Here is a 13,906-nt window from a genome sequence, read left to right on the forward strand (position 1 = left end):
TTTATGTGCGAGTTTTTGGTTTTTGCTCTTCAGAATTTTGCATGGAATCGTAAAATTGTAGCACTGAAGAATATCAAGTGATTTGCCTAAGATCATACAACTAACTAATGACAAAGAGATAGACTACTAGGGGCTGGGTATGGTGGCTCACACTTATAATCCCAGCACTTTGGGAGGCCAGGACAGGTGGATCACTTGAGCTCAGGAGTTTGACACCAGCCTGGGCAACATGGTGAAACCCCATCTCTATTTTTAAAAATACGTAAATTAACAAAGAGAGATAGGATACTAGAATCCAGATTCTGGAGTTAAGACTTATGAAGACATAATGTGTTAGGTTGTGACTAAAAATTGTTTTTAAAAACTTCCCATTGAGCTTTGAAGCTCCTTAACATCTTATTTTACTTTGCAGAGTGATTTTGAGCTCACTTTTATTTTCTCCATGGTACCACCAGGCAGGACTATATGTTGATGTTTCTGATGCAAAGAAATATTGGAAGGAAATATTAATAGGGGATAATTCAATCAATTTATTTTCCATTTTGTTTTAGGTACATTTTTAGGCATATTGTAAGTTAGATAACTGAACTACAATTCCTGTTTCTGGTTGGTTTGTTGTTTTTTTTTTTTTTTTTGAGATGAAGTCTCGCTCTGTTTCCCAGGCTGGAGTGCAATGGTGTGATCTCAGCTCACTGCAACCTCCACCTTCCGAGTTCAAGTGATTCTCCTGCCTCAGCCTCCTGAGTAGCTGAGATTACAACCATGTACCACCACACCCAGCTAATATTTGTATTTTTAGTAGAGACAGAGTTTCACCATGTTGCCCAGGCTGGTCTTGAACTCCTGGCCTCAAGCGATCTGCCTACCTCAGGCACCCAAACTGCTGAGATTACAGGCATGAGCCACCATGCCCAGACTACAATTCCTTTTAATAATTTTAGATATTTTAGCAGTTTTTCACGTGTATATTTAATGATCTTTTAGTATTTTACTATTTTATACTCTGCCTCTATTCAGGAAATATTTTTCTTATTAAATATTCTTGTGAACCAAGCTTTGTCCGTAGGTGAAAAAATTCCAGCCTGTGTTGAGACACCTTTTTTTCCTTTGAGTCTTTGGAAGCAGTATTTTGTAACGTAGATAAAATTGTGCTTATTCACCAGCATCCCTGTAAAGTAAGGAAATAAAGTATTCCTTAGCATTTGTTTGAACATTTTATATAGAAGAGGTATTTTTCACTTCTCAAGTCAGAAATCAGAGATCTGTGTTCACTTAAATTTTGAGCTAAGACTTACATGCATTTGCTTTTTTGCCTCCCTTTTTAGTGAGGACTCAGAAGACAAAGATGTGAAGACCAAGAAGGATGATTCTCACTCAGCAGGTAGTAAACTATTTTAAATGTAAGAGATATAATTCTGTTTATATATTATTTTATTAGATGTTTTAATAAGCAATTTGTATGCCAGGTACTGTTGCAAATCTGGGATTACAAAGATGTTTCCATCTTCAAAGAGCTCCTAATGATTCTCAGTCCTGGTGGCTTATTACAGTCATCTATGAATCTTTTTAAAAATGCATATTCTGGGTCCTGTCCCAAAATTTCTGATTAAATAGATCTCAGTGGGATGTTGGGGCTTGGTTTTCTTTAAGTATCTACACATTATTATGCATGGTCAATATTAGAAATCATTTACATAAACAAAAGACATCAGACTAAATAGAATAATATATAAATATAAAACTTGGTAAAATAGAGGCATTAAAAAGGGGGAGTGGTGGACTCTGGGTGGAAAAGCAAATGAAAGTTTCATTCCCACTGTTTTTAGCGGAGACATAGTCTTTTGAAACAGTAGCCATAGAGAAAGCTTTTTTTGTAAAAATTTTAACTTAAAAGAATTAATATGAATTAATGCAGAGTTTCCATGGCCAAATAAAATGTTCAGTCCTGATGATTCTACTTGCTGTTGGTATTTATTTTTAAATTTAATCTTGTAAGAATTGAGATTTTTAATCCATATTACTTCCAGCCATGTTAGTTTTCACTTACTTTCCCTTGCTGTTGTCTCCCTGGATCTCCCTTTAAATGAGACTGCTGTTTAGCTGATACAAAGGGGAGAGACAAAGTTCAGCTAAATTCACTCTGCTTGGCTGTTTTGCTTTCCCGTCTGTTCAAGTATACTATCTGGCTACCTAAGTTGAAAAGAAACTATATTAATCAATTTTGCACTATCTGGTGATCCTGTGATAATATAGTACATGCTTTCACTCATCTGCCTTGTAAATCCTAATTTGAATCTCTTACACTTGCTAGTTTATTGAGCACTTCTGGATAAATAACTCTGTACTAGTATTAAGCTAAGCTTCTACCAAGTGGGTTTAGTTTTGGGTCTGTCATGTCAGCTTTACTCTGTTTGTCTCTAGATGAGATTTTTAAAAGTGAAAGAGATGACTTGAACACTGACCATGGCAAGGCTCATAGGACTAGAAGTGTTTTCAGAAGAGTGACCACTTAACCTTGACAGAATAAGGGAGCCTAAAACTTCAGGAGAAGGACTGTAGGTAGAGATTAATGCAAATATGGTTTACTCCAGAGGCAATAGGCTGGCAGCCTACCCTTTAACCAAATTTATTCACAAACACAACTGTGTGTTTAAAAAGTTTTTTTTAGGCTGAGCATGGTGACTCATGCCTGCCATTCCAGCACTTTGGGAGGCCAAGGCGGGTGGATCACCTGGGGTCAAGGGTTCAAGACCAGCCTGGCAAACATGGCAAAACCCTGTCTCTATCAAAAATACAAAAATATGGCTGAGCCCAGTGGCTCATGTCTGTAATCCCAGCACTTTGGGAGGCCAAGGCTGGTAGATCACCTGAGGTCAGGAGTTCAAGACCAGCCTGGCCAACATGGCAAAACTCCTTCTATACTAAAAATTAAAAAAATTAGCCAGGCGTGGTGGCGGGTGCCTGTAATCCCAGTTACTCAGGAGACTGAGGCAGGAGAATCACTTGAACCTGGGAGGCAGAGGTTACAGTGAGCCAAGATCCCGCCATTGCACTCCAGCCTAAGCAAGAAGAGCGAAACTCCATCTTAAAAAACAAACAAACAACAACAACAGCAAGAAATTAGCCGGGCATGGCAGCACGTGCCTGTAGTCCCAGCTACTCAGGAGGCTGAGGCAGGAGAATAGCTTGAACCCAGGAGGCACAGGATGCAGTGAGCCAAGATTGTGCCACTGCACTCCAATCTGGGCGACAGAGTGAGACTCCAAATTTAAAAAAAAAAAAAAATTATTTTTAATTAATAGACTCTAAGAATATGTGAAAGTAAATTTGTTATAGGCTTCTCCAAACATCTTTCACTAGTTGATCTAAATATGTATTTTAAAGATTTTCCAGCTGGGCACAGTAGCTCACGCCTGTAATACTAGCTCTTTGGGAGGCCAAGGAGCGTGGATTACCTGAGGTCAGGAGTTTGAGACCAGCCTGACCAACATGGTGAAACCCCGTCTCTACTAAAAATACAAAATCAGCCAGGCATGGTGGCATGCACCTGTAATCCCAGTTACTCGGGAAGCTGAGGCAGGAGAATCGCTTGAACCCGGGAGGTGGAGGTTGCGGTGAGGCAAGATTGCGCCATTGCACTCCAGCCTGGGCAACGAGCAAAACTCTGTCTCAAAAAAAAAAAAAAAAAAAAAAAGATTTTCCTCAATCCCCTCTAAATTGAAATGGTCACAAGCCATTCATTATAAAGGATAACAGTTTGACATTATTTTAGGGTTTTCATGTTTTATGTCTTAGAATAAAGATTATTGGAAGACATTCTTCTTTCCCTCTCATACTATGTTAAGATATTTTTCTAACTAGCTTTTAAAAACAGTGAACATAGATTTGAATGTAATTGAGAATTTTAGAGCAAAGCAGTGATGTAACTTTAAAGTATAGGAGTTATGTGTTCATGCTTTAATTCAGCTTAGCTACTGCTTAAAATTACATGTCTTTGTTGCTTTATATGTATTAGTGGGTACATAGTCTTGTCCAAGCTCATTCTTTATGAATTTAGGTCCTCCTTTATACATTTTGTAGAATTTTTTTTTAATTTTTATTTTATGTTCTGGGATACATGTGCAGGATGTGCAGGTTTGTTACATAGGTAAATGTGTGCCATGGTGATTTGCTGCACCCATCAACCCATCACCTAGGTATTAAGCCCAGCATGCAGTAGCTGTTTTTTAGTGCTCTCCCTCTCCATCCCCCTACCCTGCCCCCTCCCTCGCCACAGGCTCCAGTGTGTGTTGTTCCCCTCCCTGTGTCCATGTGTTCTCATTGTTCAGCTCTCACTTTTAAGTGAGAACATGCAGTGTTTGGTCTTTTGTGCCTGCATTAGTTTGCTGAGGATGATGGCCTCCAGCTCCATCCATGTCCCTGCAAAGGACATGATCTCCTTCCCTTTTTATGACTGCATAGTATTCCATGGTGTGTATGTACCACATTTTATTTATCCAGTCTATCACTGATGGGCATTTGAGTTGATTCCATCATTTTGCAGAAATGAAGGATAGAATTTGCCCTTTTACAATGAAATAAAGCTGCAGATTATATCCTATATTGGCCACTATGTTGGCTTTTTCAGTCAGTTACATTTTCAGTCAATTATTAATCTTTTGCACTATCTTGTCAAATACAAAATTCTTTAATCATTATGTCATGGTAATTCTGATATTGCAGAGGATAGTGAAGATGAAAAAGAAGATCATAAAAACGTGCGCCAGCAACGGCAGGCGGCGTCTAAAGCAGCTTCTAAACAGAGGGAGATGCTCATGGAAGATGTGGGCAGTGAGGAAGAACAAGAAGAGGAGGATGAGGCACCGTTCCAAGAGAGTATGTGAAGTTGTTTTGTGTACTTTGGTCGTTTGATCATAATTGTAGTTTGTGACCTTGGTTACTTTGGCATTTTCTAGGATGCTAAATGTTATAACCAGTCCTTTAAATTGGATAGATACTCCCTGTTAAAAGAGATGACTGTGTTGGTTCCTGTTAATATTTTAAAGGTTCAGAGATTCTCACAATTGCCCACCATTTGTAATGGTTGCACTCTTTATTTAATGATGTTTGTGTTCAAACACTGAATGAACAGTTGCTAAAGTAACAGTCACATTAGGCACTGTGATAGAGATTTGTATTTTGCCCTGGTGGAGGAGGTTGTAGACCTCTTTTCACAGAAAAAAAAAATGTTCATAACAAAAGTTAGGTGTTTCACAGGTTAGTCATATTAGTTCATTCTTTTTTTTTTTTTCTTTTGAGACAGAGTCTCGCTCTGTCGCCCAGGCTGGAGTGCAGTGGTGCTATCTTGGCTCACTGCAAGCTCCGCCTCCCAGGTTCACGCCATTCTCCTGCCTCAGCCTCCCGAGTAGCTGGGACTACAGGTGCCCGCCACCACGCCTGGCTAATTTTTTTGTATTTTTAGTAGAGAGGGGTTTCATTGTGGTCTCAATCTCCTGACGTCGTGATCCGCCTGCCTCGGCCTCCCAAAGTGCTGGGATTACAGACGTGAGCCACGGCACCCGGCCCAGATTAGTTAATTCTGTGTATTTTTGTTTCATGTTTGGTTTTCTTGTTTCACTTATTCATAATTGGACCAAAAAGGCCCTGTCGGTTCAGTTTTGTTTCCCTGGTCTCAACCAGTACTACATGGAAATGATAGAACTACCAAAAGTTATTTGATAGTTTCAGTTTTGATTCAGATCAGCTCTTACTCTTCCTGTTTTCAGTCTACTTTTCAAACACATCACTCGTGTAACTCTCTCATGTAAGGTTCATGCAAAATCCATTTGACAACTGAGGCTGGTGATGACTCCAGTCAAATTGGTGCTACAGCTCCAAATAGAATCCAAGGGTGTTTGACTCCCATCCCATCCTCTAGTCATTCTTAGTACTCTCTTCCTTTTTCACTTGGAAGGATACGTACATTAAGTTAGACGTTGAAATTCTTCTTTCTTCTCAGAAGATTCCGGCAGCGATGAAGATTTCCTAATGGAAGATGATGATGATAGTGACTATGGCAGTTCAAAAAAGAAAAACAAAAAGATGGTTAAGAAGTCCAAACCTGAAAGAAAAGAAAAGAAAATGCCCAAGCCCAGGCTAAAGGCTACAGGTAAGTTCTGCAGAAGTGAAATTAAATGTACTGCTTTAAAAATTTTGAGAAACATTATTTTCAATACAGAAATTCTTCATTAGGATTTGGCATTGACCTGATGTTTAGCAGGAATACAAGAAATCTAAAAGGGTCTTGTATTCTGCAACTGGAAGTATCTCTTATTAATAAAGACACTAGCCTGTTTAAGAGTCTAGTGGGCTTAGCCATGTTCTTCAACTATTGCTAGTACTTGAGCAAGATTTCAGAGAATGATCTGTTTGTTTCAGACACAGTGGTAGAAATGCTGTATCATCATAGCTGTTACTGCTCTTTTTTCCTCACTGGTATCACAGTCTCAGCAGCCAGCAAAGACTTAATTGTGAAAATGCACAAACCTAGAGTAATACATTTAAGTTCCATGTTCTGAACTCCGCCCCATCCTCTGTGCTATCAGAATAAAACCACACTTGATGACATGAGTTAATTTTTTTCTGCGCCCTAATGGGTTCTCCTAGTTGGAACTAATTTGTTAACTAAATCAGAAATCAATTTGCTTTTTGTGTAGGTGGTTTTATTCTGTTAGGTAGAACTAGTCATTGTTAAACTTCTGTTTATCACTTCCTACTGTTAGGAATGATGGAACTATCAAATGTTTATTTGATAGCTTTAGTTTCTGAATCAGATTAATTCTTTTCCTTCCCTCTTTTTGACCTGCTTTTTATAAACAACTTTTAGCATAAACAACTGTTAGTTTACCAAGCAATTAAGGATGTTGTACACGTGCTTCTTCATTACAGGTATTACTGTTAACATCATAGAGTGTTGGTAAAAACTGATGGGAAATACTGCAACACAGTATAGTAACTTATGAACAGTTTAGAAATTGAGATAGATTTACTTAGGGATATATGCGCTCCCTCGTGCCCACCTTGATTTTTAGTAAGTTGCGTATTGTCTTTATAGATTTTATTCTTACAGATTGTTTTATTTTGTAGCTGACTTGTATTAAAGACATTTTTTTCTCTTCCCTTCCCCAAATTATTTTTCTATTTTCAGTGACGCCAAGTCCAGTGAAAGGCAAAGGGAAAGTGGGTCGCCCCACAGCTTCAAAGGCATCAAAGGAAAAGACTCCTTCTCCCAAAGAAGAAGATGAGGAACCAGAAAGCCCGCCAGAAAAGAAAACATCTACAAGCCCCCCACCCGAGAAATCTGGGGATGAAGGGTCTGAAGATGAAGCCCCGTCTGGGGAGGATTAGAAGTGATGATGGTCTGGGGAGAGATTTTATTAAAAAAAAAGAAAAAAAAAAAAAGAAAAAAGAGGGAGGAAAAAAAAGAACCTACTTAAGATAGAACATGGTTTTGGCTATGGCTTGACTCATGGGCTTTCAGTGCTTTTTTCCATTTGTTGAAAGTAACATTTCTCTCTCTCTCTCTTTTTTTTTTTTTTTAAAAGCAAACCATTGTATGTTTAAGTGTTTAAGTCACCTTTTTGTCTATTGGTCTCTTTGCCAGCCCTCCCCTTTCCCAATGAAAGCCATGTCAAATTAATCACTGGATTGACTGCTTCATCTTTTTGTTTTTAATGAAAGGTGTACCACAGTTGTAAAGCAATAAGATTTGAGATGAACATTATTGAAACCTTGCTTTTTGCTAAAAAATAGCAAGTTGAATAGTAATCAAAAAACATAGATTTTAGTTCAAAATGATTGCTCCTTTCTCTACCTGGACTTTTAAAAAATCAATTGTCATCTAATAGAGTTTATTTGTCTATAGACACAAATGTCAATATCTAAAAAAAATCAAGACCTTAAACTTCCACTGATGAGGCAGGTAGGAGATAAAGATGAATTCTGAACTGTTACTAAAAGTACTCATTTTTTTACCTTGTGGGGAGGGTGGGCAATGGGGTTACCTGACTTTATTTGAGGGTGTGGGCTTTCTTTTTTATTTCATCACTTGTTATCTCAAAGAGACTCGGAGCCAGTGATCCTTTTATCCTGCTACAGTCTTTAGGGAGCTAAATAAATAAATAAATAAATAAATAAATAAGCAAGGGCCTCCAAAACTGAAATCACTCTTGATTTCATATTTCCTTCTCTAAATATATATGTATTCTGTTTTTTGGATAAAATTTTACCAAGAATCAAAAAAAAAAAATCTAGAATTTAATCGACGAGATCATTCTACACGTCACAGTGGATTTCTTTTCAAACTGACAATGGGTTTTAAGCAAATAAAGTTCCAGTTAATGTGAAACTCAGTCACAAAGAGTTGAGATTTTTCCTTTATGAGATAGAATTGACATTCTTTTATGCTATAAATGTGCATTCAGGTCCCATTAACCATGTTCTGCTTTTATTTGGGGCTAGAACATTTTCTTTTTCATATCCCAATCTTCCCATTTCTTCATAGAAATGTGATAAGAAGTACATCCTTGTGATCCTGCTGCTTCGTAGGGCACCACTGCACACTCTGCCCTGAGTGCCGACCACCTGTGCTATAGGACACTATTTTCCTGGCCCTATTCTTCACTTATTTCCCATCCTGTCCTTGACTAGGAATATGTTAAATGCTGCTCCCATACAATTCAAGTTAGCTCTTGTCTTTTTAGTTGGTCCAACCCCTGCTTTACTGCTTATGCTGCTTAAAGCAGGGGGGACTAGAGAAACCAGGCATTTTAGCAGGCCTGTGTGCAGTTGATAACAGACTTTTTGCATGCCTTATAAAAGCAGTCAGGAGATAGATCCATAGGTTTGATCCTTCACATCTGATACCAGGCGCTAATGGGAACAAGGTTTAAAGGGTCCTGGTATGCTAATAAATTGAAAAATTAGTGAAATTTAACTTCTGCCTTTTTTTTCCTGCCTTTTAATCTAGATTTGCTTCCTCAATATCCTACTTTGTGGTTTACTAGGAACATGCTTACTCTGATTTTTTTTTAAAAAACACACAGTGGCAGAGTCATTTCACTATTGCACTGTGTGTTAAAGAATGAATAAGGAGTTTTCAGTACATGGCCAAAAATACAGGACTTGAACATAAATAGCAGTTGGATCATTCTCTTTCATGATGGTTAAATTCAGAGTTGTGAACTTTGTAATGAGGGTGTTAAAGATTAATCTATTTGCCTAAATGGGTTTGTTCAGGTATCCATTTTTAACAAAGAGGTTTGTGTTCATATAGTAAAAGACCGACCAGTGTTTCCACCATGCACTTCTATTTTTTAGGAGTTTATAATTTTAAGTCTTACATTCCTAGTAACGTGGGCTTTTCCTAGTAACGTGGGCTTTTCTTAGGTTACGTTTCGTGAAGATTCGGGGGGAGGGCGCTTTTAAAACTTCAGCCTCAATTGTTTGTGTAATAGTCTGTTTAATATATTAATCTGCACTAACATCTCTGTGATATACACACATATTTTAGAGGTAATCATGTCTTCTAGGTTACTTGTGTGCATTTGATTGGGCTTCTTGTTTAGAGTCCCTTTTAAAATTAATTCATTAGATTGAAAAATGTACTCTATATTTCTGATAGACTGGACAGAAGGATCTGTGTCCCCAAGTGAGACAGGCTCTGAATAACCTTTGTTTTCTCCACTTTTTATTGATGATTTAAAACACTTTAAAAGTCTTCCCCTCAAATCATGCATGCAAATTGGAGGACAGTGGTGGTGACTCAACTGGATACAGGTGCTCAATAGTCAGGCTTGATAGTGATGTCAGAATGCATTACAAGCTGTAAGCCGATACTGACTGGCCATTGGCACCACCCTTGACTAACCTTCCTCTTTTTCTCTAGTGTGCCTATGGTGAAATGGCAATAGCATTCACTGTCGTATTTTGCAGTGCTCAGGAAGTGGGACGTTAACTTTGAAGGTGCTTGTTTGTATTAGCTCTGCTAGGTTTACCTCTACAACGTAGATTTCGGCAGCTATGCTGACTGACACTACATTCTAGTTCTTAAGATTTTTTTTCCAGATCCCCCCTTCCCCAGCTAGACATACGTAGCATACTTACACCTTATTCAATCTATCTGTAACCTGCTGCTGCTTTTAGTCCTCCTCACCTCAGATCGGAATCAATGGAGTGGGCCCAGAGGATACATTTTAATTCCAGTAATGGTAGGTAGATTTGTCTTGCTTTCTAAAACATCTCCCCATTTCATATTTCCACTCCATATTGATTCCATAAGGGAAAATTAAAGGGTGTTTCCTCCTGTAGGGAGGTAATGTAATGAGTGTGGACATCTTTTAATCTTGAGGAATAGTAGTTGATTTCCCTTGAAGGAGCTTACATACTGACTGTTTCCACAGTAACGTGTTTGCCCCAGTTCAATCCTCAGTTTAATACTTAATTTGGTACTGGCTCAAATAGCATTTTCTTATAGATAACAAATCAAGAGTGAAATTTGAGGTTATACACCAGTAAAGTTTTTAACACTTGTGAATGTGGTCAGCTAGACTAAACTTGATTTTTTTTTTTTGGATGATTTTTTTATCTGTGAACATTCAGATAAGTGGATTTTCAAGTACTGGTTGGGGAAGGGAATCGTGCTTTTCTTTAATTACTTTTACGAGATGCTTTGAGCGTAAGACAAAAGCAGAAATAAATATCAGGAGCAATGGGGAAAGCTTTATAAAAGATCATGGTGGCCATTGTTGCAGCTTTGTAGAATGAGTGCTGGTTTGAACAGATCTTTGCCTGCATCATTGGTAGCTGCACTGAAAAGAAAAAACTTTCACCTTAAGAATTTGAAAGGGAAGAAACCTGGGCTCTGGTCTTCATGGCATTTAGACTGAGATACTTAAACAGAACAGAAGTAATATGCATTTCCTGCCACAGGATAGGGAAAATGTAACAAGCTGGTTGCTCTTGAGGTTAGAAAATTGTCTGTTTCTCTGTGGATGAAGCTGGATTTACTTGAAAATGGAGAGTTGGTTTATTGTTTGAATATTGGGACATCAAGCTATAGCCAAGTTTCAGTTGCAACCAGTTTTCCCTTTGTCTGGGATAAATTCGATACAAATTATTCTTTTTGAATCCTGAATCCGTAAATTATACTTTTTTTTTTTTTTTTCAAATTCACAGAATTCACAGTGGTGCTGACTGTGTAATAACCACTATTGGGAAAAATCCCGTAAACCTGCCTGTTGCCATGCCAATGGAGTGACTGAACTGGTGACATCTGTTTGAGCATGCTTTGTGTGGCTGGTAGAATGCCACCGTTGTGCATACACTTTGTACATCAGGGGTGAAGGGAGGGTTTTCTAGATTACTGGGGGAGGGTGAAATTGGGATTTTTTGTTGTTCCTTTTTTGATGGGGTGTGGGGGTATAGTACTCAGCTTATGCCCTAAAATAACATGTATAAAAACCCCTGAAGTATTGTGTGGGTGTGTGTGTGAGTGTGTGTTTGTATACGTCTGGCAATTAAAGCTTTGTCTTCTGGAACTTAGTGAATTCTTTTCTCTTTTTCCTCCAGAAGTATTTGTTACAAGATTTGTAAATAAGAGCTCTACTTAGTTTGTTTACCATGAACATGTTGCAGCAAACCTTATGCATCTAATTCCTACAAGGTTAAAGAAAGACTTTTAGACTTGCCAGGTTAAGCAACAGCCAAGTTCTCAGTAATTGTTTGCCTTGATTTATCTTTTAGACTTCATTTTGCCAGCTCTAAAACTCCCAGTTGCTTGATTTTAGTCCTTAATCTTTTATGTTCTGAGCAGGAAGGGTAAAAGACAGGAACCTGCTTTACTGTATTAACTAGTCCATGGGCTGAGACCGGGGCATCTCTTTTCTTCATACTGCAATGTTGCTGGATACATGATCAGACACCAGAGGGTTGGGCGTTCTTGCAATACCTTAACAGTGCTGAAATCTGCAGCATGGTACTAAGGAAGTTAAAGTTTGAATGTAACCACTTTATTTAAAGGGTTTTTTTCTTTAATTTAAATGAAATGAGGTTGAAGTGAACATGATTTTGTTGACCATGTTCGTGAATTATAGATGCAACATGCATTGGTAGAATCGTGTGATGGTCTTTTGTGATCCTTAATTTTTACATATCCCAGTCTCTGTATGTATCTGCATAGACAAAGAAAAAACAAACTCCTGCTTTGCTTTTATTGAAGGGTTTCCAGGACTGCGTGTCTGCTCCTGAGCTCTGTTTTAAGTATGTGTATCCTTTGCTTGTATTTTGTATTAAAAAAATAAGAAAAAGAACCCTTTATTGTTGAGCATGTTGGCATAGTCCCCTTTATTTTTTTCTCTTTTTGGGACATATGAAGCAAGTTATTCTTTTTCTGTATCTTTTTTCTTTTGTAAACTTTTTTTTTGTTTTGTTTAAAAATGGCTTTATAAAAGGGCTTTTATAACCCAGATGTGTGCTCTGTGTACTTCTTGTAATACTTTAAAGCAAACACACTAACTTACACAGCTTTGATAATCGGCTCTCAGTCCAGCCTGACTTTGGGGGAACTTATTTCCCTAATAAATTATTTAGAAACTTTGTGACCCTCCCTGTTGTTGGTAAAAGATAAGCATGTCTTGGTTCAAAAGTCAATACCTCAGGATGGAATCAAGAAGCAGTGGATTTACCAGTTTCTGATTGATTAAGGGAGCACTGGACTGGGTGCATAAGGATTCTTAATTAGCGTTTTTTCTCATGTTTACATCCAAGATTATGAAGTGTTGTGGAAAGCAAAGTTTAACAATCATATATAATAAAAGATAATGTTTATACTCAAAAACACACTTGGATTCAATTCCAAATACCCATAAGAACTACACTGAATTTTGAATTAAAGATTACTCCTTAGGTGGAGAATGTGGTACAAGATCCCTCTTTAGAACAGGGCTGATATTGTAGCTATTAGGCCTTTTTTCTTTTCAACTTTTCCCCTTGTTTACATACTTGCCTTGTCAGCTAAATACTATAATTTAAATGCAAATTTGGCTTTAAATTAAATGCTTCTAGCTAACTTTACTTTTTTTTTTTTTTTTTTTTTTTTGAGACGGAGTCTTGCTTTTGTCGCCCAGGCTGGAGTGCAATGGCATGATCTCGGCTCACTGCAACCTCCGCCTCCCGGGTTCAAGCGATTCTTCTGCCTCAGCCTCCCGAGTATCTGGGATTACAGGCGCCCGCCACCAGACCCGGCTAATTCTTGTATTTTTAGTAGAGATGGGGTTTCACCATGTTGGCCAGGCTGGTCTCTAACTCCTGGCCTCCCAAAGTGCTGGGATTACAGACATGAGCCACTGCACCTGGCCTTATTTTTCATTTTTTATATTTTTTTGAAATGGAGTTTCACTCTGTCACCCAGGCTAGAGTGTAGTGGTGCAATCTCAGCTCACTGCAAACTCCACCTCCTAGGTTCAAGCAATTTTCCTGCCTCAGCCTCCCAAGTAGCTGGGATTACAGGCATATGCCACCACACCTGGTTAATTTTTGTACTTTTAGTAGAGACGGGGTTTCACTATGTTGGCCAGGCTGCTCTCAAACTCCTGACCTCAAGTGATCTGCCCACCTCAGCCTCCCAATGTTCTAGGATTATAGGCGTTAGCCACCCCTCCCAGCCATTTTTTTCTTTTATAGAGATACGAGAGTCTTGCTATGTTGTCTGGGCTGGTCTCAAATTCCTGGGCTCAAGGTATCCTCCTGCTTCAGCTTCCCCAGTAGCTCAGATTATGAGTAGCTGAGATTACAGCTGCAAGCACCCTACCCACATACATTTATTTCTTATATAATGAGTTGTCTCAGGTTAACGTTGACTTTGGATGAA

General features: G+C 38.3%; 1 protein-coding gene across 2 annotated transcripts in view; it reads left to right on the forward strand.

Annotated features, from left to right (window-relative positions):
- The window catches only part of NUCKS1 (nuclear casein kinase and cyclin dependent kinase substrate 1), a 37,091-nt gene extending 24,588 nt beyond the window's left edge, over nt 1-12,503 (forward strand). The window contains exons 4-7 of one of the 2 annotated variants that reach the window (XM_003893218.3): nt 1,326-1,381; nt 4,723-4,875; nt 5,999-6,148; nt 7,187-12,503. In XM_003893218.3, the coding sequence (XP_003893267.1) occupies nt 1,326-1,381; nt 4,723-4,875; nt 5,999-6,148; nt 7,187-7,386 (559 nt within the window). In that variant the 3' untranslated portion in view covers nt 7,387-12,503. The remainder of the gene's footprint in view (nt 1-1,325; nt 1,382-4,722; nt 4,876-5,998; nt 6,149-7,186) is intronic. The other variant, XM_009188791.2, reaches the window with a different exon arrangement.
- Nucleotides 12,504-13,906: the final 1,403 nt, after the last annotated feature.

Source organism: Papio anubis, chromosome 1 (assembly GCF_008728515.1).
Source record: "Papio anubis isolate 15944 chromosome 1, Panubis1.0, whole genome shotgun sequence".
Taxonomy (NCBI): Eukaryota; Metazoa; Chordata; class Mammalia; order Primates; family Cercopithecidae; genus Papio; species Papio anubis.